The sequence below is a fragment of the Rhineura floridana genome, chromosome 2 (genome assembly GCF_030035675.1).
Source record: "Rhineura floridana isolate rRhiFlo1 chromosome 2, rRhiFlo1.hap2, whole genome shotgun sequence".
NCBI lineage: Eukaryota > Metazoa > Chordata > Lepidosauria > Squamata > Rhineuridae > Rhineura > Rhineura floridana.
In genome coordinates, this window is record NC_084481.1 from 45,335,894 (window position 1) to 45,361,167 (window position 25,274).

Sequence of the window (25,274 nt, forward strand, 5' to 3'; positions counted from 1 at the left end):
GCTGGGGCTGATGGGAGTTGTAGTTCAAAAAAGTAACTTTTCCAAGCTCTGGGAATGAGCTGAAATATGACTAGGAGGCCTAAGCTTTTGAGATTCGTAAGCTAATGAAATGCAAGCCCTGATCCATTTGGCAATGGTGGCCAACTGGGCCTTTTTCCCCATGGCAGAGTCATGGAAGGAAACAAACAGACTAGAGGGTCAACCTAAATGTCTGGGTGTGTGTAATGTAAATTTCAAGTGCTCGCCGCACATCCAAGTTGTGCCACAACTTTTCAGATGGATGTGATGGGTTAGGACAAAAGGGAGGACCAGTTCCTCAGACCTATGGAAGGTCGAATTGACTTTAGGGATATACAAAGGGTCAGTCCTGAGTACAACTTTGTCCAGATGAAAAATGCAGAGATCGCCCTGGATAGACAGCATGCTGAGTTCTGCCACTCAGAAGTAATAGCCACCAAAAAAGCTACTTTGAACAACAGTAATCGTAGGGACACAGAGGCCAGGGGTTCAAAAGGGGGTTTAGTGGGAGCATTGAGCACTTATGGAGGTTCCATGAAGGAAACCTGTGAATGGTGGGTGGAGAAAGTAGAGGTGCCCCTCGGAGAAAACATTTAACATGTGGGTGGCCTGAGAGTGCCACCTGTCCCACCCTGGAACAAACCGACGCCAGAGCCATTACTTGACATTTCAAGGTATTGGGCTTAAGCCCTTGGTCTAAACCATCCTGTAAAAAACATAAAATGTCTGGAATCTCTGACTTGGTAAAGTCCACCTTTGTCCTTTTGGACCACCTGAGAAATGCTTTCCATGTTGCTTCATAAATCCTGGTAGTGGAAGCTTGTCTAGATGCTAACATAGTGTCTATGACTGCTGGCGGTAGTCCTGCCTTGCAGAGATGCTGTCGCTCAATCTCCATGCGGCTAGGTTGAGCCACCCGGGATCTGGATGGTTGATGGGACCCTGTGTGAGAAGATCAGTGGACAGCGGGAATGGTAGTGGTGGAAACAGTGCTGGATGAAGGAGTTCGGAGAACCACCCCCTCCTGGGCCACTGAGGGGCCACAAGAATAATCTCTCTGTTCTAGCCTGACCTTTTGAAGTATGCTTGCAATGAGAGGAGTCGGAGGGAAGGCGAAGAGTAGACCTGGAGGCCACAGAGTGTTGAGCTCGTCTGTCCCTTCTGTGCCTGGAGTCTGGTATCGTGAGTAAAAGCGAGGGGTCTTGTGATTGAGATGGGATGCAAAGAGATCGAGGCCTGGATACCCCAGACGGACCTGAATCAGTTGGAATGTTCTGTTGCTGAGAGTCCATTCTCCCAGGTGAATCTGATGTCTGCTGAGGAAGTCTGCCATCACGTTCCCCTCGCCCTTGATGTGTTGTGCTGTTAGAGAAGCCAAGTTACGTTCCACCCATGGCATGATGCCCTGCGCCTCCAGCTGGAGAGAGCGAGATCTGGATCCTCCTTGTTTGTTCAAATGATACTTGGTTGAAATGTTGTCGGTGAAGACTAATACATGTTTGTGAAGAAGTATGTGCCTGAACTGTTTGAGGGCAAGAGCCACTGCTCTGAGCTCCAACCAATTTATGCTGCGCCCTTCCTCCCCTGTGCCCCAGGTCCGTTGGGCCGTAAGGTGTAGGCAGTGGGTGCCCCAGCCCTGAAGGCTGGCATCTGTCATGACCTGAATTCGATGGGGAAGAATGAGTGGAACTCCTTTTAGGAGGTGATAAAAAAGGCAGTGAGGCTGTGGCGCCCCTGTACCCAGTGACATGCAGTTTCCCCTAGGTCCACTCCTTACATCAGTTCATCAGTTATGTACATCTGCAGAGGGAAAGCCAACTTGGTTAGAGATCTAAGCACATAGACTCCCCCCCCCAAAGTAGTTGTGGACATCAGGGATATGGAAAGCAACTTGCTGAAGGCCAGGCCAGCAGTGCTGCCCCACTGTCACTTTAATCACAGGGAGCACTTTGTACATCTAATACGTGAAGGGGGCTATAAAGGAAACAATCAGCTCCTTATCAATAAAGGCATACAGACTTCAAAACATTGAGATTTTGAGAAATGTTGTGGTGCAGTTACATCATTTTAGTTAGACTCTTACAGCCCCCACCCACCTCCTTATATAGTAATATATATTACTTCACTTTCTTTAAACTGTGGTAGGCCAGCCCTACTATGTTGGGGGTTCTCCTGCTCATTCTGCTGAGTGGGACCCCGGACTTTTGCCTCAAAGTTCTTCCTTGATGGTACCACTGATTTTGAGAACAAGTTTTATAGTCCTTTGTTTGCCACTTAATTTTCTCCATTAATGCTTTGCCATCATATAGTTAATTTTCTCTCTGCATCCAATCTAAACCAAGCTAAAGACAAAGACCATAACAGGTAATTATGATTTGTAACAAGCTGCTGGATGTTACCAAGAGTGATTGTGGCCCTAATCCTGTGATGGCTTCTTGGAAAGGCTAAGTGGAACACACCACAATTAGTTTTATTACAAAAATTTGATAACTTGCTTTTCAGCCCAAAGATTCCCACAGTGGCTCATGAGTCTTAAAACCAACAAAACGGAAATCATATAATTCCTAAAGTCAACAGAGCACCAAAATCAGCACAAAAACAGAGCAACAGACTAAAACTCTTACAGTTCTAAATGTAAATTACTGCCCTCAAGTTGATTCAGACTTATGGCGACCCTATGAATAGGGTTTTCATGAGGCTGAGAGGCAGTGACTGGCCCAAGGTCACCCAGTGAGCTTCATGGCTAAGTGGGGATTCGAACCCTGGTCTCCCAGGTCGTAGTCCAACATCTTAATCATTACACCACACTGGCTCATACAGTTCTAAAAGGACTATGTAAATAAAAAGGTTTTCAGCTGGTGTCGAAAGGACATCAGTCTTGATACCAGACATGTTTTGTTTGGGGAAGGGCATTCCAGAGCCAGTGTGCTGTGACTCAAAAGGTTCTGTCCTTTACTGGTCACCATCTACCTCACTTCTGAGGGTGTGGGGCAGGCCTCTAATGATCTTAATTATTTGGAGCAGGTTCATGCACGAAACTGTGAACTTTTCTGTACCCTGATCCCAAGCTATTCAGGGCTTTCAAGGTAAGAACCAGAACCAAGACATGTTCCTAGCCGCTGTTTTTTGTACTGAGGTTTCTGAGTAGCCTTCAAAGCAAGCTCCGCATAAAATGTGTTACAGTAGTCTAAACAAGATGTAATAGCAAAGTAAGTCTCATCTGTACTGGGCAGCTGCTTTTCACAAAGTCAGCTGCAACTCAGATGTTAATTTTCCCCTCCATTAAACACTTCAGCAGGCCCATCAAAGATTCTCCAGATAACGAAGCTAAACCATTCTGCACTCCCCTGAGGCAAATCCCCATACTGATGACTGACAGGAGGTAGATAGCATTATTTTATCCTGTACATGCAGATAATAATATCTCTCCAGTTTTACAAAGCTCTTTTCTAAATCTTAAAATCTTATCCAGCTTTTAGACAGGAATTATATATTAACCATCAAGGAAGGCTCCCGCTCAGCTAGCTCATAGAAATGACGGAGCAGAACAGCTATATCCTTTTACATCATAGCCTCATCAGAGATATTTAATCCATTTCAGAAAGAGAAAAATTGAAAACACAATGTAATTGAGGGCTTATCCACATGGGAGCATAACTTCATGCTAAAGACGTTGTTTTTACCTCCGTTTTCTGTTTGCACTGTCTACAGTACGGGCTCAATGCCAGCTGCAAACACTGTTTTCTAGTCACACTTGAGGGGAAGCATCAATCACGCAGTTTCCTAAAGACTACACCCTCTAATTTAACATTCCTACTCCCCCTCACTACCTGGCAACCGAACATGCTCAGTTTGTTCTACCAGTAAGTTTCATTTAAAAAAAAAACTCCGGAAGTGCGATTATTTGTATTTTCACTGGTACAATACAGCTGAAATACAAATCTTTGTTTGAACAGTGTTATGCTTTTGTACACAAGTTAGGGGGGAAAGAAAAATAAGGCACCATTTGCAGCAACATCAGAAAGGCTTGCAGAATGGGAGAGAGCAAAGGAAGTTTCTCTTCAGCCCACAGAAAATGCAATGAAAGAAGGGAGGAGGAGGGAGTGGGAATGGAGAAGGGAACAATTAACACACCCACCTAAAAACATCAGAGCAATGCGTCTGCAAGCCCTAGAGATACAAAGACATTTTTTCCTTCCCTTTTTGGATTATCAGAGGATTGGGTTAGTACGGATTTACAGGGGGGAAACTGTGTGATAGCTTCTGTTTGCCAGTAAAGTCATGTAAACCACAAGAATTAAAAGGGGATGTGAGTAGCACCAGACACACAGTAAATCATCATGTGGATAAGCCCTCAGTGTCTAGTACCATAGCACCAGAAATGTTTTCATTTAAGCCAGCTGTTTCACAAGCGTAATGGTTGTGAGGTGGGGAAGGGAAGGAGAAACAGGGCCATCTCAAAGCATTTTACTGCCTGAGGCAAAGGACAAGATGGCCTTTCCATTCAATGTACAGAAGCTGACGAGACTGGCAGTTGAATATTGCTTCAACACTGGCAATGGTACAGCATCCTCTGCTATTCCTGAGGACAGCAGGCTAGTTTAGGGTGCACAGGTCAGGCCACGTGGGGCACATAATTCTGTCCTCCAACACCTCACCACCGCTCACTCTCTGAGCAGCAGGGCTAGTCCTGAGGGAAAAGAACAACAGTCACAACAGCAATAACTGAAAAGCAAGCAGTCAGGGCCGGTTCTAAAGGGCGGCCAGGTTGGACACTGGCCCGAGGACCCCTGGAGCTACAAAGGGCCCTCCGCTCTCCTTCCGCAATCCGTGGAAGCAGGACAGGAACCGTGGATCGCGGGACAAGAGCTTCCGAACCGCCCGCCATTCCCCCGCTTCACTTACCTTTTTCTCTGCTGTTTTTTGTGGTTTGCCATCAATCAAGATGGCGGCTGAGATTTCCCTAAGGGGCTGAAGCCTCCGCCGCCATCTTGGTTGATGGCACACATGCATGCTACACGCGCACATTGCTGTTATCAACCAAGATGGCGGCAGAGGCTTCAGCCCCTTAGGGAAACCTCGGCCGCCATCTTGATTGATGGCAAACCTGCATGCGCAGTGCGTGCAGCCGCAAAAAAAGCAGAAAGGTAGGTGAAGTGGGGGGGATGGGATGGGACGGGATGGCAGGCGCCTCAGAAGCTCCTGTCCTGCGATCCGTCCCGCGGCTGTTTCTGCGGATCGCGGAAGGGGAGCAGAGGGGCCCAGGGCACGCTGGTCCCCAAGGGCCCCATCATGCCTGGAGCCAGCCCTGCAAACAGTTGAGGAAATGTGTATCTAAATAGTTAATTATTCCTCCCCCCCCCATTTTTCCTCATATACAAGCATTTGCTTGAATGGCTCACTCTTCTCCAATCCCACCCCAGCATTTGCTGCCTGAGGCAGTTGCCTCCCTCTGCCCAATGGCAGGGCCAGCCCTGAGGGAAAAGCATGACATTCATAAGCACTGAAAGGAAAGCTCTTTGGAAGGATGTATCCGAATGGTTTTCCCCCTCCCCTTTCCCTTATATTCAAGCATCGACCTGTGTGGGTCATCCTTGTCCCTGACTCATTCTAGCCAGTCACATGCTGCAGACAGGTGGAAGAGAACAAGAACATCATGAAACCTATTTGTAATAATGATCCAGTGATGTGTCTGCTCCTTCACATCTGCTCATCTGTTCTCATACCTGCCTGTCCCCAGACTGCTGCATGATATTGCTGATTTTCAGAAGAAAATGAAGGGAAACAGTGGCAGCTTTGCCTGCAGCCATTTTTATTTTCCTCTCGTCTTCCATCATAATTCCATAGGATACGCTGCATCATTATGTACCCAGGAAGCATTATCTCTGGAGCCACATCACTCTTCAGGAAAATCATCCTCCGTAACTAAGGGGCGTTCAGGTCATGTGTCCAAGATGAGCATGCCATGATAAACTGGTTTGGGTTTTTGGGGGATTTTTTTCTCCCTTCTGCTATACTCAGATTCCACAAAGGAAGATTCAATGTATTACACATTATTCAATTTCAAGTACATCATATACATTCTAGTGCAGAGGACACATTTATGTATATATTGATCCATCTTTTGGAACCAGGTATCATAAATTTCTAATCCTCCCTACTGGAAAGAGAAACACTCCAGTATTGGAATGCCACCAAACTGAGCTGTAATAAATTCTGCAGCAAACTCCTTGGAGCATTTCCCCCCCCCCTGTAGTTTTAAACTACTGAGGCACTGGAAAATGTAAAAGGACTCAGGTTCAGTTCCGAGGAAAATGTAAAGCTTTCAAGTTGGTAAATTCTTACCCCATCATGAAACTGTAAGGTAATAATCTACTTTGAGATGTGGAACCTACGGCCCATGGGCCAAATGTCACTGGCTATGTCTTTCTATCTGACTCTCAAGACTCTCCCAAGGCCATACCTCCTCCCCAGGTCACACCCTCTCTCTAGGTGACACCCCTCAGTCCTGCTCTGAGTCCTCGTCAAGTGCTTTTGTCTGAGCAGAATATATCCCTGAACTGTGGTAATGCCTCTTGCTTGTCTTGTCTGGATGCAGGAGGAGTAGGAACCTCTGGCATTTGCATTGCTGGACTGTACAAAGCTAAGAATTACATCGATTGCTTCATCCACTTTTTTGCCTGATCCTCAACCACCCGAGGCACTCAGACCCCAGAAGCTTGCCCATGAGGCAATGTGTTCCCCACCCTTGATCTACTATGCAATAACTTGTATAGCTTGACCCTTTTTCAAGCCTCAGATTAATAAAACATTTTCACTGGTTCATTTTCTCTCTATACTTTATCACATAACATTGTTCCTCATTTCCACCTATTGATGTTTATTCATCTTAAGCTCCATTCTCCCACTATGTGTGCATGGTACACTGGTAGCCAGGTCCAAAATACGTGGACAGTATAGGGTCGCCAGACCAGAAGCATCCCAAACCCTCAGATTTCAGAGTTAGGCTCTAGTGATGTTATGGGGAGTGGGCCCCAGTGATATCATAGGGGGTAGGTCCTAGTGATGTCATGGGCAGGCCCAGTGATGTAATTAAGCATGATATATTAAGCATCAACCACAATTGCTTGGAGCATACCACTCAAACAAAAAAAAACTTTTATGTGATTGGAAATTAAGATGGAAATCTTAGCTAAATGAGGGTTTTTCCAGGTCCAGCTGAAGTGACTGGATCATTCCTTCTCACCTGCTTAGAAAGCCTGGGTAAGGAACATTCAATCTGGCCTACTTGCTTCTGGCAAGAAGGGTTTAAGTGCCCTGAGGCCAGGCCAATCACCAGAAGGCCATTGTAGGAAGAAAGGAACTTCCTATAGTGGAGATGTTATATGGAAGCACTCAGGAGTAAAGATGGATGCCCCTGAAGGTTGCAATTCTAAACACTCTGACTAAGGGACTAAGCCCCATAGAACTCAATAGGACTTCCTTCTGAGTAAATATGGTTAGGATTGTGTTGTTGGTAAGTCTTGACAAGGGATCCCATGCAACAATATCCATATCAAAGCAGGGTTGGCAACCCCCTGCCTGGAATGCCCTGCCTGCCTTTTAACGTGGCTGTTCCAAACTTCTTTACAGACTTCACCTTTCAATGGAGAGAGAGGTTTGAGAAATAAGTAAGAGTTAAGAAGATTCTCTGCTTTTTCCTGCCTACTCTGTGGTCTGCTATAAACTCACTTTGACAGCCAACCCAATTCCAGTGAGTAATAATTGACAGAGAGAAAACACACATTGTTTGGTCTACTTTACTGGCAGTAGATTGGGAACAACAGCAAATGATGCCACACTTCCCAGTATGTGAATTCTCTTTTACCTCTATTGGGCAAGAAACAAACTATCATGCAATAACAAGGTGCATCACCAGTGGGTTTAAGGGGGTTGAGCGGACCACATGGAACCACTGTTGTTGCTTCTATGGATGTAAGGGAGTAAGGTCAGAGGCAAATGAAATGCAAATAGAAAAAGAAAAGACAGTGATGATTTCCTAAATGCAATACCGTACCAGCCACAAGATTCCTATGAGTAGGACAGAAAACTCAGCATCCCACAACCAGTCAGGATTCCTAACCAAAAACCAAAACTAAAATATTCCGGGCAGCCAGTCAGCCAAGGTCGCAGAAATCACCATGCAGCACAACCTGACCCGGGGGCTGCAGTTAGTGCAGAATGCTGTGGCACAATTGCTGACATGAGTGAGGCCCTATCAGCACATAATACCTCTGCTCTGAAATTTGCACTGGTTGCCGATTTGCTACCAGGCCAAGTTCAAAGTGTGCTTTCCATGTTACGGGTGCCACATAGTATTTGTTCTGCTCTTGTAAGAAATCAGTCCTTTAGTGTGGCAGCACCTATGCTGTGGAACTCCTTGCCTATTGATATTAGGCAGGCACCTTCACGGTACTCATTTTGGCACCTGCATTTGTTTAGGCAACCTTACCCAGGCATGTAGAAGCTATTATGTTTTTTATCTGTTTTTAACTCATTGTAGGTTTTATTATTTTGAATGTTTTTAAATAGCTGTCTTTAACTGTTTTTGCCAATAATTTTATTGTTTTAATTCCTTCTATAAACCACTTTGAGACCCAGTGTGGCATAGTGGTTAAGGTGTTGGACTATGACCTGGGACACCAGGGTTGAATCCCCACAAAGCCATGAAGCTCACTGGGTGACCTTGGGCCAGTCACTGCCTCTCAGCCTCAGAGGAAGGCAATGGTAAACCCCCTCTGAATACCGCTTACCATGAAAACCCTATTCATAGGGTCACCATAAGACAGAATCAACTTGAAGGCAGTCCATTTCCATTTTCCATAAACCACTTTGAGGTTTTTTACAATAAAGCGGGATATAAATGTTGTAAATAAAATACATAAATATTGCCCTTGGGTCTCTTTCCTCTTTTAGGAGCAAAGGAATCTGCCTTACACTGAATCAGGCCATTTGGTACCATCTAGCTCAGTACTGATGACAAGGACTAGCATTGGCTCTCCAGGATTCTAGGCAATAGTCTCTTTCAGAGATTGAATGTTGGACCTTGGCATGCAAAGCATGTGCCCTACCACTGAGCTACAACTCTGTTTAAAAAAGTCTCTTTTAAAAATGTTATTTTCAGTTCACTAATATATGTACAGCATACTAGGGCAGATCCACACCATGCATTTAAAGCACATTCAACATACATTTGAAGCACATGAATCCCACCACAGAATTATAGGAACTGTAGTTTGTTAAGGGTAGTGGGAACTATAAGTGTGAAAGGGAAACTATACTTTCCAGGAGCCTTTGGGGGAGATCATGCACTTTAAATGCGAGTTGGATGTGCTTTAACTGTATTATGTGGATCTTTGCCTGCATATAAATCATTTTAATTAAATTTTAAAACGGAAATCAGCTACAAAGTTTACTGGATGACCCTGGGCTACTCACCATCTCTCAGCCTAATCTGCCCCTCAGGACCATGACCCCAAGGAAGAAGAGCACACTTAAAATGTAGAGGAAATAATAATGTACAACCATAGTGTGAAATCAGGATATAGTATGAAGAAATATTTATATACAGTAAGCATGACTGTCAAAGATGTTTATTATTTACACAAACTGTAAAGATATTTGTAGTGTAATCCTATGTTTGTTTACTCAGAAGCAAGTCCCAATGTATTCAATGGGGCTTACTCAAGCAGGGAAGCATGCACAGAACTGCAACCTCAACTGATAAGGAATTGCACTCATCCAACCCGAAATTCAGAATCATGCTACGTTAAGCTGTTTTGCAACTGTTTTATACTTCTTTTATGGTTATTGGATTTTAAATGGCTTTATTTCTTGTTGTGAGCTGCCTTGGTTTCCAACCGTACCTCACAGGATTATTGGAAATATTCCAGATACACACACACAGCAGATGTAAAAATACATACACCCCATATAGTAGTTTATTGTCAAAACCAGTTGGACATTGCAGAACTTTTTTTAAAAAAATAAGTATTAGTTTCCTGCCAAATAAAAGCAGTGACACCTAAGTAATCCCTGCCTAACTGTTTTTGTTGTAAAAAAAGGATTGGAGGGGGAGAGAAAGATTTACAGCACAATTCTTTTCTATGTTCACTCAATTTCCCATTGATTTTCATCACAATCCTAACCATTGTCTACCTGTGTCTACTCAAAAATAAGTCCTACTAAATTCAGTGGGGTAAATTCCAAGGTATGTGAAATTAGCATTGTAGTTTAACTCCCAGAAAAGCTTCATATTGGGAAGGTTTTCAAAACAGGTTATGAATAAGACAAGCAAACTGCCCTCTTCAACAGTCCGGTAAAATTTAAACTTGACTCCTTAATTAGAAAGGTATAACACTGCAACATGTACACTTTTTAAAATTTCTGGTCAAAAATTATTTGAAAGTTAATATGTATAATATCCCATTTTTGGCAAGTAATTAAAAAAAACTGCATGTACACTTTTATTATAATTATAACTAAAGTTGTTTACTGTGTATGCCTACCAAACTCCTGCTGTGATCTTCTGTTGTAGTGCAATCCTATGCATGTTTACTTAGAAGCAAGTCCCAATCCTGTACAGAGAAAGTCCCCTTTATGCTGCCAAAACCTATATATTTACTGAATTCCTGATATGAGACAAGCAGGAAAAGGAAACTGTTCTCAGAACTTGAAATGGGGTTTAGCTATTGCCTGGGGGGTCAACATATCTTGTCAATCACAAAGCTGACTTCACTTACTGGCTAAAAACCTGCAAGGGTGCGGTTAAGAGCAGCTGATACTAACAGAAGTTGCGGGGGTGGCTGACATTTTGGGTTTTATCTTTTGAACCAGACAACCTAGAAGCTTAATTTTTTTTAAAATGAAAGCCAAGTGTCCGGAGATTAAGGTGGCTCCCCCAGAGGACCCCCCAAAACTGGAGTCTCCAGGCAAATACCCAAGACCTGACAACCTAGGACAATAAGTCTCAATTATTTCAATGGGCCTTGTTTGAAAGTGTGATTAGGATTGTAGTCAAATTCAGACAGTGAGAGAGAAAGAACCTTTACTGCTCAGAGCCACAGGCTACCATAACTCAGTACATACAAAATACAAAAAATGCATGATTAAACAGTGCTTACATGCAGTAAGCATTTATCTTAAAGTAACCCCTCCCCTGGGTGACGTTCCTATGTCTTTAGGATTACCACCTTCTGATTTCCCAACTCCTGGATCAGGAAATCTCCAGGAAGTCTGCCTCAACCTCAGTCAGATATTGTTGAGCCCAGGGGTGTTGACCCCAGCCTCTCTCCTAAGGATCAAGTAGGAGGAAGGCATGAGTTGCAGGCGCCTCAGCCGTCAGCGGGCATGGACGATCCAGCTGTTGTTGAGTCTAGCCCAGACCTTGAGGAAGAGAGCGAGCTAGCCCCTCAATGGGACAGCGCTCAGCCATCATGCACCCCCACGGAGCCGTTAGGGGAGGATTCCGAAAGAGCAGTAACTCCTCCTGTGCCAAGCAGTATCCTAGAGACGCCTGACACTTCCCAGCCCTCTGCTTCCCCATCTGCAGATGAGGACCCTGTTCTGTCAGATGAGCCCATGGAGACTCGCCCACCGCACTCACGACGTAGGGAGACGCGGACAGGGCAGAGGCCATGTGTGCGAAGGAGTGAGAGGTTACGCTCCAAGACCTCTCCTATTTAAGACTGTCGCACTATGAATGGGGCGTTGAGTCAACTTTCATCACACGTTGCAGAGCATGTCTAGAGGGTAGTTAGGGACTTGTAGTGAGCTAGCATAGGATGTTTTCTATGAGGCGCTCAGCCTTTGATGTATCCATTACGTTAATAAAGCAAGAGTTCCTTGCACCCTCGTCTCCGACTCGTGATTCCCACTCTGAACTGGACAGAAATGCCCTCTGAACCACAAGCTTCAGTCCCACCACTATTTCCCCAAAACGTGACCACTGTTGTAATCTGTCTGCAAAACTGGGGTAGGTATAGGTACAGAATAGGACTTTAGTTTGGTAGCACGCTTGACCAAGCTGACACGTGGGATTTTGAATCAAACAAATAAACTTTATTATATACAAAATGTTAAATGTGATAGTAAATGAATAAGTTGTTATTGTCCCTATTCTACCTCATTAATCCCACTGACATCCTTCTGCAAACCCCCAGCCCTTCTAACTTGATGTTTTCTTCTTGATCCCTAATTCTACCTAACTCAAACTGTCAAACCCCAACGGTTTTTCTCTAACAACTCCCCTCAGAATTCTCACCCCCACTGGAATCATACCTCATAATCTGCACCTATTAACATTCTATTAACACTTTCTAACCTGAACACAATTTCAAAACAGTTTTAAACATATAAATAATTCTGGTTTCGTTACAGACTGCTATCAGAAACTCCAGAGACTGTCAATGCAACCCTATGCATGTTTACTCAAAGTAAATCCTTGATTAGCGAGCTGCGGTGATATTCCAGGGATGCTGTGGGTATGTCTTATTTTCCCTCCATTTTTGTTGTTTTCTTTTTGTGTGTGTTTCCCTCCCTGGACTGAGCAGACATACGATTTAGTGACCATTACTGAGATCCTCCGTGGCTTAGAATGGTAAGCGGTGGTAACGCAGACGAAAGCTCTGCTCATGGCCGGAGTTTGATTCCAACGGAAGGAGGAAGTCGAATCTCCGGTAAAAGGGGTCGAGGTCCACTCAGCCTTCCATCCATTCGTGGTTGTTAAAATGAGTACCTGGCATATGCTGGGGGGTAAAGAAAGGCCGGGGATGGAACTGGCAATCCCACCCCATATATATGGTCTGCCTAGTAAACGTCGCAAGACGTCACCCTAAGAGTCGGAAATGACTCGCACTACAAGTGCAGGGACACCTTTACCTTTACCTTACTGAAATCTAATGGCAGCATATTTCCAGGTAAGTATAGGATTCCTTAGCCTATCCTGCAATTCTACATTTGTAAATTCACTCTTCTAACAGTGCAATCCTATGGTTATCTACCCAGAAATAAGTCCCACCGAATTCAATGGAAATTACTCCGAAATGTGTGTATGGGATTGCTGCCTTAGTGTCTTAATTCTTTGATTTTTCTCCAGCTTGCAAGAAGGACTAATTAATTCAAGAAGCCATGATAGCGAATCACTGGTTAAATACATTTAAAATAAATGTCTGTCTCTAGAGATAGAATTGCTCAGTTAATTAAAATTATTATGAGGTGAGGTAATGTAAATAAAGGTTATTGTATCCTTCTGCTCCCCTCACACATTAACCCCTTAACACCTCCAGAAAATGGGTTGAAGCAAAGAATACTGAGAATATTGATGGTGCTAGAATACTTAATTTTTTAAACACTGGATGCCAATTTTCTCAAGGTGTTTTGTAGCACCAGAGAGATGTAAATCATGGGGAATCAGAACTTTAATCTCAAGATGGCAGGCATTTTCTCTCATAGCTAGCAATATGGGCTCCATCAAGCCTACTGTATGCACAATACTGCCTTGTGGGGAGATCCACACAGGGCACAACAGAGTCTTCCTCCCTTCCACAGCATATCTGGGTATTCAGCAGACCATGTGGCTACACAGAATATAGGAAGTCTGGGTGTGCCTCATATTTTCAGAATTCAGATAGATAAATAGATAGATAGTAAGCATCATGTTCCCCATGAATGCTTCAGCGCAAGCACACAGCCAGCAGAGCAGGCAGACGAGGTGGGTGACTGAAGTGAGCAAACTGCAGCGTGAACGCTTCAGCTGCCCACATTGGTGACAATGGCAGCAGCAGACAAAGATGGATGGGAGGCAAACTGCAGCCGTGCTGGGCTCAAGGCTAGGAGCAGGGGTGAAGCAAGAAAGCAAGCAAAGGGGGAAGGAAGCAAGACCATGCCATGCTGGGCTAAAGGCTGGGGGCAGGGGGGAGGCTGGTAAGCGGCTCATGTGGCAGCAGCAACCTTAATGGGAGGCCAGTGAGCAGCCTAGGCACTTTAGAGGCTTTGCTTCAGACCAGGGTGTGTGTGTGTGTACAGAAGGGCAGTAAGTGGCTAAAGGAGGACAGTGGCAGCGGCAGCCTTGGCAGGTGGGAGGCCAGTAAGGTTTGTGAGCACCCGGGGGAGAGGAGTGATTTGTGAGTCTGTGTGTGTGCATGTGTGTGTGTCCCTGTGTGTGTTTGGGAGTGCCATGTGTGTGTGTGTGTGTGTGTGTATGTGTGTGTTTGGAGGTGCCTGGGCTACGTGTCTCTGTGTGTGTGTGTGAGAGAGAGACTGATAGTTGCTGTGTATGGGGGTGCCTGATCTGTGTGAGAGTGTGAGTGTTTGGGGGTACCTGGTGTATGTGTGTGTGTTTGGGGGTGTGGGTTGGTGAGTAAAGTGAGCAAGGGGACTCCACCCCCTAGTGTGTGTGTATCCCTATCTAGTTTCCCCCCCTGCTGGATGAGGCGATTGAAAATGCACACAGGCCTGTCACTCAGATTATTAAAAATTGATCATAGTAATATGCATGGGCTAGCCCTAATCTATAGTGGAATATCTTGACCTCCAAATAACAATTTAAGAGGCAGAAAAATCTTGCTAAAAGGGTAGGGAGGAGCAGAGCCTCAGCCATGGAGTTGGGGTTTTGGTTTTGGTTTTTTTGCACTGTAAATTGACCTGAATGACCACTCCGGTTTTACATAAACAGAGACTATCCATCCAGCAGGGAAATGTTTTTAAAATTGAGAAAAAGGTTCAGAAAATGACCAGGCAAAGGTGAAGAGGAGGGGAAGCCTTGCTAATTTTAGACACTGTGATGGCACAACAGAAGAGTACTCAGTTTTAAATAATGTTAAATAAAGCTTACAGTCACAGAAAGTTCACAAAATGCCCTGGGCACAAACGTAGAAGGCTGCGTTATGTGGACATCATGTTGTAGCTGTCAGTAGTGGTGACATAGGCATTATCCAACAGGTTCAATCATATTCTTTACAATAGAAATAAAAGCAGTGGGTGGGGCAAGCATTGCAATTTCCTCCTGACAAAATATTGGGCTTTGAGAGCTGAGAAAATGCAAGATTCCCACTGCAGAAGAGCTACCTTGAGACATGATGTCTTCTTAACAAATGAATAAACAACAGATTTATTGTACTATATAAAACCTTATCTTTTGGGAAAAGCCCCTGGTTTATTTTCCATATAAGGTGGAATCAAATATGTCACCATCTCTAATCCACTCACAATTTAGTTGTAAACACACATGTGAAAAGACACTGAAATGCACTATAAGAATGCTGGTATGCAATAGTAGTAGTAGCAGCAACAACATTTAGCTTAAGTTCATATAAAAGGTATATTTGGAATAACTGCACCCTTTGTTTTTCAGCCTGCCCCTGTAATCTGTCACAGTTGTAATGAGGCAGGCTTTGTCTAAACGTGAAATACTCTTACTAGAGGTTGGATGGTAATAAATTGGGATGCACTTTCTTCATCTGCTTCTCCACAATGACACTTGATCAGGAAATGGCCAATTCCAACTAGTTAAGTCTTTTATCTGTTCAGTTGTTCAAAGCAAACAAACTTTGAAAAGAATTTTGAACTTCAAAGGGAATGATGGCTAATTGAATGGCTCTCTTCTGCAAGACTTCAGAGAGTTTTGTTGTTTTCATAAAGAAACCAAGAACTATGGAATGGAATTCAAGGTACAGCTTATGCAAACCAGCCCTTTTCATTCCATGATACGAGATGAAATGAGTGAGAACTTGTGCTGGTCTGAGATTACCTGAACCGAAAAGGATGTTGTTTGGATATATAAAATCTTTAAAGCCTTCTTGTTTGTGATAAAACAATCAACTGGTTTGCATGTTACACAGAACCATGGTTAAGCAAGATGTCCATGAGCAGGAAGAAGGTGCCGCAAGCCTTAGAGTCACATGCTTCCTCTCCTTCATTTGCATAGCCAGGGGAAGGATTTCGGCAGTTCTCCCCTGCCCCCACTTTTTCTGGATTTCAGTTTATTGTGTCATCCAGACCAGAGAGTCTGGACAGTTTCAAAACAAGCCAGCTTAAAACTGTGATTCCTGAAGCTGACTTGGGAACTCACTAGAGTTTGTTATAAACCAAAGACCCTGGTCTTGATGACACGGCAACAAACTTTAGGGGAATGCAAATAAAACCTCCTCCCCCTACCCCCACTGTTTGGAAGGTAGAGGAGGGAGCATGTAAGCCCAAGGCTTATGGCAGTTCATTTCTTTTCATGCATGTCCCGCTTAGCCAAGGTTTAGCATGATGTGTGAACTGGCCCAGTGTAAAAGCTGGAACTGTCCATTGTACTCCTGTAAGTATATGCAATATGTAATACTATTACATATACAGGCTAAGTACCTGGCAGAAAATTCTGAAAATAAATCATCACATAATGGTTGTGAATCCTCCTCCCCCCCCCCGAACTAACTGCGAAGCCTTTAACAGTTATGTGATAAAAAGTAATTTGGCAGCAGCATTTTTCTCCATACTGTTACTCCTAAAAGGTAGATTTCTGCTTATTGTGCAACATTCTAATGACAGGCAGCTGGAAGCCCACAGGCTCAATCTGGCCTCCAGAGACTTCCTGTCTGGTCCCTGCCATTGCCCCCTGTGAGGCGTCCTTCCCTGGCTCTCCCTGTCAGGTTCCTACCTGCTTGTGGTTACTGCCTGTCTCTAGGCACCACCAGGGACTCCACCAGTCTGGACCGCTCTCTCTTATGATTTCTCTCCCCGCTCTAGCACAGATCTCAACAGATCCCCCTGCTAGGCAACCACCAGTAACGTCCCAATACTAGTATTCCCAGAGACTCTGAATACTGGTATTGTTATTCTCTTCACCGCTGCCACCATTTGTTATAGTTCCCCTTCAGCCTTGGTCATTACCTTACCCTCCCTTCTGGTCTGTGAAACCCCAGCCAAGGATCAGGCCTTTGGTAAACCAAATTAAGTATTTATTACAGATAACAAAGCTAACAAGATTAACAAGATTTCTTCTTAAGGCACATAAGCATATGGTTTTACTCAATACTAATCTGAACTCCACCCCCCTCCTTCTTCACTCTCTCCTGGCAAACAACTCTCTCAAACCCCACCAAGCAATCCACTCTTTCTCTTCTCCCCCCCCAGATTCGACTCTCACTCTTCCTTTTATACATTCAGCCATTTTAAACACTCAGCCAATCATCTCGCATTCTACTGCCCAGTCACTCCCCCTCCTCTTTCACTCCACTTACCATGTATCTTCTAAAACAACAACACTTACCATATATACATTAATATAGGAACATCACATTTCCCCCCCCTTAAACAACAGCAGAGTATTATTCCTGTTCCAGGATTTATACGTCGCGTTAACAAATAAAAGTCTCTATGGGGAAAATGTCTTTCTTTGTTCCTCTGTCTGGTCACGTCACTGCAGTCCCAGCCACTTGCCTGGAAAGTCCATCAGCCAGTACATTGTCCTTGCCTTTTATGAACTGGAAGTCCACTTGATAGTCCTGTAGGGCCCAGGACCACCTCTGCAGCATAGTGTTGCGGTTTTTCATAGTCTGCAACCATAACAAGGCCCGATGATCCGTAGTCACTGTGAATCTTCGTCCCCACACGTATGGGCGCAACTTGTTCAGTCCCCACACGACCGCTAGGTACTCCTTCTGGACCGACTAATAGTTTTTCTCCCTCGGCGTCAGCTTGCGACTCAGGTACGACACTGGATGTCTAGTGCCTTCTCTCTCCTGTAGCAAGACGACTCCCAGCGCGAGGTCCGACGCATCTGTAGCCACGATGAATGGTTTCTCATAGTCTGGTGCTATTAATATGGGTCCTTGACACAAGGCTTGCTTCAGTAGATCAAAAGCCTTCTGACATTCATCCGTCCATACCACACGCTCAGAACACTTCTTCTTTGTTAATTCATGCAAGGGGGTTGCTATTTCCCCAAAATTTCTCACAAACTTCCTATAAAATCCAGCCACACCCAGAAATGCCCTTACTTGTTTTTTGGTTAAGGGGATCGGCCACGCTTGTATTGCCTCCACCTTGCTCCATAAGGGGGTGATTTTCCCACTCCCCACCTTATGTCCTAAATAGATTACTTCCTTTAGTCCAAACTGGCATTTCTTAGCTTTTATTGTGAGGCCTGCTTTTCTTAAGGCCTCCAATACTGTTGTCAGGTGTTGGACATGCTCAGGCACCGACTTGCTAAAAATGGCCACGTCATCGATATAGGCCACTGCAAAATCTGACATGCCTCGCAACACAGTATTGATTAGCCTCTGAAATGAACTTGGTGAGTTCCTTAGTCCCATGGGTAAGGTCACAAACTCATATAACCCATCTGGTGTACTGAAGGCAGTTTTGGCTCTGGATTGCTCGTCTAGTTCCATTTGCCAAAATCCTTTACAGAGATCTAGTGTAGAGATAATGGTTGCTGCCCCCAATAACTCTAACATAGCGTCTACCCTAGGCATAGGATACACATCTGGGACAGTAATTTTATTGATTAGCCGATAATCAATGCAAAACCTTGTCGTTCCATCTTTTTTCGGAACCAGGACAATACTTGAGGCCCAGGGACTGATGGATTCCCTGATCACTCCTAATTCCAGCATATCTTCCACCTCCTTTTTGATCTCATTCAAAACTTTCCCATTCACACGGTACAGAACAGCTGATTGGGGCATGATCTCCAGTATCAATGGAATGTATAACTATACTGGTTCGGCCAGGTTTGTTGCTAAAGAGATTCCTATAGGTTTTCAAAACTCTCAGAATCTCTTCTTTTACTTCCTCCTCTACCTCCTCTGACCATTCCACTTGATCTACCCCTCCTTTGTCTTTGCTTTCCTGTACCAAATCTGGAAGTTCAGGCCCACTTCCCTCAGGGAATAAGGTAACTTGCAACACCTGTGCATCCCTGGTATGGTAAGGCTTCAACATATTTACATGAACCACTTTGCTTTTGTTTAATTGGTCTGTGGTGATTACATACGTCACTGTGTCAAGCCTTTCTCTGATGGTATATGGTCCTTCCCAGTTAGCCTGTAATTTGTCATGTTTCCTGGGTATGAACGCCATAACCATATCTCCCACATCATACACATGTTCTCTGGCTGTTCTGTCATACCAGTAACTTTCCTTCTCCTGTGCATGACTCAAATTCTCTTTCACTACTTCCATCATTTGTTTCACTGGTTCACATTCACCCCCTCTCTCAGCAGGCATCCACAGTCCACATAAAATCCCATTCTCACACACAACTTGATTCCTCAGTTTGTCAGTGAAAGGAATCTGTTGGGTCAGCGCTTGTTCCTTTATCTGCTTCAGACTTATATCTTTATGCAGCTCTTCCCTGAATTGATCTGCTTCTTCCCCAGAGACCACGATACAGTTTGTCTTCTTCAGCAGGCCTGCTAGTGGTTGCTATGGTGACCTGAGGCTGGTTAACAGATTCCACCCTGTTTGTTTCAGCCCCCCTTAATATGGCTTCTTTTTCTCTGCCAATTTGCTGTCTGGTCACTACATATATTTTCCCCTGTGCCCCCATAACATCTCTTCCCAGTATTACTGGTTCTTGTTGCTGGGCATTAATACCAACTTTATATTGGCCCTTTCGGCCTCTCCATTCCATTTTCACTAGGGCCACAGGCAAACTCTCTGGTTGACGCCTCACTCCTTGGATAGTCACAGTTTCCTGAGGTAATATTACCTCAGATTTTATTAAATCTGGCCTCAGTAATGTCTGAGCGGCACCAGTATCAAGCAATGCCCAATAATTTGCCCCTTGTACACTCACTTCCTCTCTCAGACTTGAATCAAGGTCTGTTACTTCTGTCCAGTTTATCTGGCAAAACTGAACCTTTTTCGCTGTTTCTAAAGCCTTGGGCTCTGTTTTCACTGCCCTTGTCTGAGCAGGATTACTAATGGGGTTGGTAACCTCACATTGAAAACGTAGGTGCCCCGGTCTACCACATTTGTAGCATAATTTCTCCTCACTTTTAGGGTACACAGATCCACTCTGGGGTGTCCTGTGCCCTTCAGATTTTACTGGAGGACTCACTCTCTGTGGTACCACATCCCTTCTGCCAGCGTTATATGGTCTGGGTTTAAAATCTCTTGATGTTTTCCCCACCCAGCCAGTTCTGTTGGAGGCGAAGTGATCCGCCATCTCTGTGGCCTCCTGCACCGATGTAGGGGAACGGTCTTTGACCAGGAGCCTTATTTCTGGTGGTAACTGATGGAATAATTGATCCAGTATCATGAGGCTTTTCATCTCTTCTACTGACTGAGCTTTGGCACTACTCATCCACTTTCCAAATATATCCATCAATTTTGCTCCCAGTTCCACAAAAGACCTCCCTGCTTGGATCTGACAGTTTCTGAAAAGCTTTCTAAAATAATCAGGCCCCAGTCTGAATCTTTTAAACACTGCTTCTTTGAATTCAGCATAGGTGACGGGCCTGTCTGAGGGGAAATATTGGTATACCTCAGCCAATTCCCCTTTAATCAGGTTTGATAAATACTGCATGTATTTATCTTCAGGTAGCCCCCACAACTGAGCTGCTTTTTCAAAGGTGCTGAGGTAAATTTGAGGATCTTGACCAGGCTCATAGACAGCAAAGTCCTTTGGAGTAATTTTTATTTTTGCTCCATCTCTCTCTTTCCTTGCCTCCTCAGAGTGAAATTTCTCTCTATCAAATTTTAACTTTTCTACTTGTAATTCAGCATCCAATGCTCGTTGCTTCTCCCTCTCCTCAAACCCCAATCTCATTCTCTCAATTTCCAACTCTCTCTGTTTTTCCTTCTCTGCACCTTCCATCCTCAATCTCTCAGCTTCCAACTCCCGCTGTTTATCTTTTTCCTCAGCCTCCATCCTCAATCTTTCAGCTTCCAACTCTCTCTGCTTGTCTTTTTCCTCAGCCTCCATCCTCAATCTCTCAGCTTCCAACTCTCTCTGTTTTTCCTTCTCTGCACCTTCCATCCTCAACTTCTCTCTCAAGTACTCTATATAACCGGGATTGCTTAAATATCCTTCTGGGGTCTCTTCTCTGACAGGTTGTTTTTGCTGGGCAGTTGCAAATCCTATAAGTGCTACCCTCAATTCATCTACCCCTTTACCCTCGTGAGGTAAATTGAATGTTATGCACTTCTCCACCAGCTCCTCTCTTTTCATTTTTATGTATTCAGCCATGGTGTTTGAGTTCACTCACTCTTTGCCACACACTCTTTGCCAGTCACTCTCACAAGAAATCTTGTTTTGTTATTTCTGTTTGCCACACAACTATTAGGGATTGTCTAGTATTCGTATCTCACAGCTACAGCCAACACCTGTGACGTAGTCTCCTTTGTCACCACGTGTCTTTGGGACTCTCTTTGGTTCGTATCTGGATTCTCTGTTGTTCGTATCCCACCGCTGCTGACACCGCATGTGATGCGTCCTTCCCTGGCTCTCCCTGTCAGGTTCCTACCTGCTCGTGGTTACTGCCTGTCTCTAGGCACCACCAGGGACTCCACCAGTCCGGACCGCTCTCTCTTATGATTTCTCTCCCCGCTCTAGCACAGATCTCAACAGATCCCCCTGCTAGGCAACCACCAGTAACGTCCCAATACTAGTATTCCCAGAGACTCTGAATACTGGTATTGTTATTCTCTTCACCGCTGCCACCATTTGTTACAGTTCCCCTTCAGCCTTGGTCATTACCTTACCCTCCCTTCTGGTCTGTGAAACCCCAGCCAAGGATCAGGCCTTTGGTAAACCAAATTAAGTATTTATTACAGATAACAAAGCTAACAAGATTAACAAGATTTCTTCTTAAAGCACATAAGCATATAGTATTTTTACTCAATACTAATCTGAACTCCACCCCCCTCCTCCTTCACTCTCTCCTGGCAAACAACTCTCTCAAACCCCACCAAGCAATCCACTCTTTCTCTTCTCCCCCCCCCCAGATTCGACTCTCACTCTTCCTTTTATACATTCAGCCATTTTAAACACTCAGCCAATCATCTCGCATTCTACTGCCCAGTCACTCCCCCTCCTCTTTCACTCCACTTACCATGTATCTTCTAAAACAACAACACTTACCATATATACATTAATATAGGAACATCACACACACCCCCATCAAATCCTTGCCACCCCATTAGCATATCAGGCACTTTCTCCTGAGCTGAGAGGCCTCTACTCCCCCTCTTTTTCCCATTGGGCCCATGCCCACTATTTAAAAATAGCTGCTGACCAGGGCTGTATTCTAACGAAATGTAGATAGAATCTATGGAATAAAACCAATGAATGTGTCAACAATAAAAAGGCGATTCTGCACAAGGATAGCACTTGCTCTGAAAGAGACCCTAAAAGGGGTTGGTGAAGATAGCTGGGAGTGGGTGGGATCACTGTGTTACAGCTGAATTCAGAAATACTCTTGTTTGAAGATGCACACTCTTTTCTATGTAACTACACAGGTCTGGACCACAACTTGAACCAGATAAGCTTGTTATGCAAATTATATTTGACATCAGGAAGGAGGTAGATAATGGAATTATTGAAAACTCGACCACTCATCACAAGGATGACAGAAACATCAGGCAAGGTCCTAACATTTGGATAAAAGGCAGAATGGACTTGTTACCATCATTGCTTTTAATTTGTCAAAACAAAACTGTCACAAACCAAGCACTGACAAATGTATAACTAATGCATATAAATGAGTCAATTATCACTAATGGCCAAACAGTTCAATGCTGTTTGTATTACTTTTGTATTACTGATGCTTGTATTTTTTTTAAAGTAACTTTTAAAGTGGAAACCAATCCCTCTGTATGCAGTGACTCATAACTTAAACAGCAGTCCTTATCATATATGAAAAGCTGCTTTGGGATTTTTAGGCGACAAGGGATTCAAAGGTGTGTGAAACAAGGAACAGGAGATTGCAGAAAATTCTTTGAATGAATTATTTGCGTTTGTGGAAGATATAGGGCAGATCCTTGTGCCTCAACTAACTTTCTCAAAAAGTAAATCTGAAGAACTGAGGCAAATAGTGGTGGCAAGACACGAAGTTCTAGGTCTTATTAACAAATGGAAAACAAAGAAATCATCAAGTCCAGATGGTATCCTTCTGAGAGTTCTTAAAGCGTTCAAATATGAAATTGCTGGTCTTTTAACAAAAATATGTAACTTTTCCCTTAGATCGGCCTCAGTACCTTAAGAATTGGAAAATCCATGAAATTACAAGCCAGTTAGCTTAACATCTGTTTCAGGAAAATGGGTAGAAAGCAATATTAAAGATAAAATGATTATGCATATAGAAGAACAAATCTTGCTGAAGGAGAATCTACATGGCTTCTGCAAAGATAAGTCCTGTCTAACTAGCCATTTAGATTTATTTGAGTGTCAATGACCATGTGGATAGGCATGTTCCAGTAGACATTGCATACTTGGACATTCAAAAAGCTTTTGAGAATGTTGCTCACCAAACTATTCTAAGTATATTTCCTCCAGTATCAGAGGCAGCATGTCTCTGAGTACCAGTTGCTACAGATCACAAGCGGGAGAGGTCTATTACGCTCATGTCCTGCTTGGGAACTTCCCATAGGCATCTAATTGGCAACTGTAAAAGCCGAGTTCATAGATACGGAAGAAGAGAAGAAGAAACAAACCACAATTGGCAAGACAAGGACAAACCTGGCTTCAGATTGTGGTTTGTTTGGAGCAAAAAAACTATGATCCCTGGTTCAGATATAACACCAGGCCAAAGGTCGTGGTTTGTTGCTCCTGCTCACTAGCAGGTAAAGTGAAGTGGGAGTGATCTGTGCATTCATGGTAAAGCATTAACTATAGTTTATTGTGATGTATGAACACACGCAGTGTGTGCACCCCAACAAACACATAAAGTGTAGCCTACATACATGTATGTCTATGAACAAATTTCTGGGGACCCAGTACCAGCGTAACATGCATGTACATGCAGCAAACTTGTGTGAGGGGTTTTGTTGGTTTGTTTTTTGTTTTGGCGGTGCTGGCTTTATGCCTGATATCATACTGCATCAGCCCTGATCTGTCAATAGTCGGGTGTTCAGACTTATACCTATCAGTAACAAAGAAACTAATTTCAAATGTAGATTATAGCACGTCATCTGTGAAATTGTTTAAAGAAACCAGACTTCTGTGGAGGTGTCAGCAAGCCAAAAGGCGAAAAGAAAATTTGTAATATAAACCAAAGGTAAAAACAGCTCTTGTTTGCCAAGAAAAAAAAATTGCTGCCAAGGTTTTCAATGTATCATTCTGTAATGGCACACAAGGTAAGCAGGTCAAAACAGAAAGGGGTTATACTCACTGGGAAATGAAGTGGTTGAATACACTGGACCAATTCTTTGGTTGAAACAAAGTAGGAGGGGGATTTCTGAAAAATACAAACATTTTATAAGAACAGCAGAACTAAATCAAATGAATTGTTTAACAGTTTCTGGAGTTTGACTCCGACCAGAGCTGGCTGCTCCCAGCTGTTTCAAAAGTAGAGAAAACAAATAGATTACTCCATCCCTTTGCAGGTTAAATCACTAAAGCAGGGGTTCCCAAACTGGTCCACAGACCACCAGTAGTCCACAAGCTTTATTTAGGTGGTCTGTGGCATGTCTGTGGCTGAAGAAGGGATATGGCGCATCTATTGCATTTACTATTCATATGATTATACAGTCATGACAATGACTGTATACTATAGCCAGAGTGGATTTTTCACATTCCGCAATGTTAAATTGAAAATACCCCCCATTCTGATGCTTCCCATAAGCTCATTTCAGAACAAAACCTTACAAAACGTATAGTCTTGAACTCAGAAAAGCTTGCTTAACAACCCTCTAAATTTTCATGGCGATAAACAAAATAGAAAGAATTGAGAGTTCAAAGTCTAAAGAGAGAGAGAAAAAACCCAGACCCCTTTTGGACCTTTTTCTCTGAGTTCTCATAATCTGTTGAAATTCATTAAAAATCGGCCATGTTCACAGGGTACCTGTAATCCTGTTACTGACCTTGCCCCATACGCTGACCTTCATCTTCTGCAGTTTAAACGTTTTAAAAATTCCTGGCTGATTTTTAATTAAGTTAATAAATTTTGCATTGAACTGAATGATAATGTCAGGCATACTCAGTAAGAACCAATTGTCAGTGTTCTAAAAGCCAGACTGACAGCTGCTGAGCTTGCCTAATCAGGGGGCCACACCCACACCAGACT

At 43.8% G+C, this 25,274-nt stretch overlaps 1 protein-coding gene across 1 annotated transcript in view; it reads right to left on the reverse strand.

Moving 5' to 3' along the window:
- Positions 1–25,274, reverse strand: part of MYO3B (myosin IIIB) — a 357,902-nt gene that overhangs the window by 254,880 nt on the left and 77,748 nt on the right. Inside the window, exon 7 of the mRNA XM_061608529.1 lies at positions 24,381–24,446. Coding sequence (XP_061464513.1) covers positions 24,381–24,446 — 66 coding nt within the window. The remainder of the gene's footprint in view (positions 1–24,380; positions 24,447–25,274) is intronic.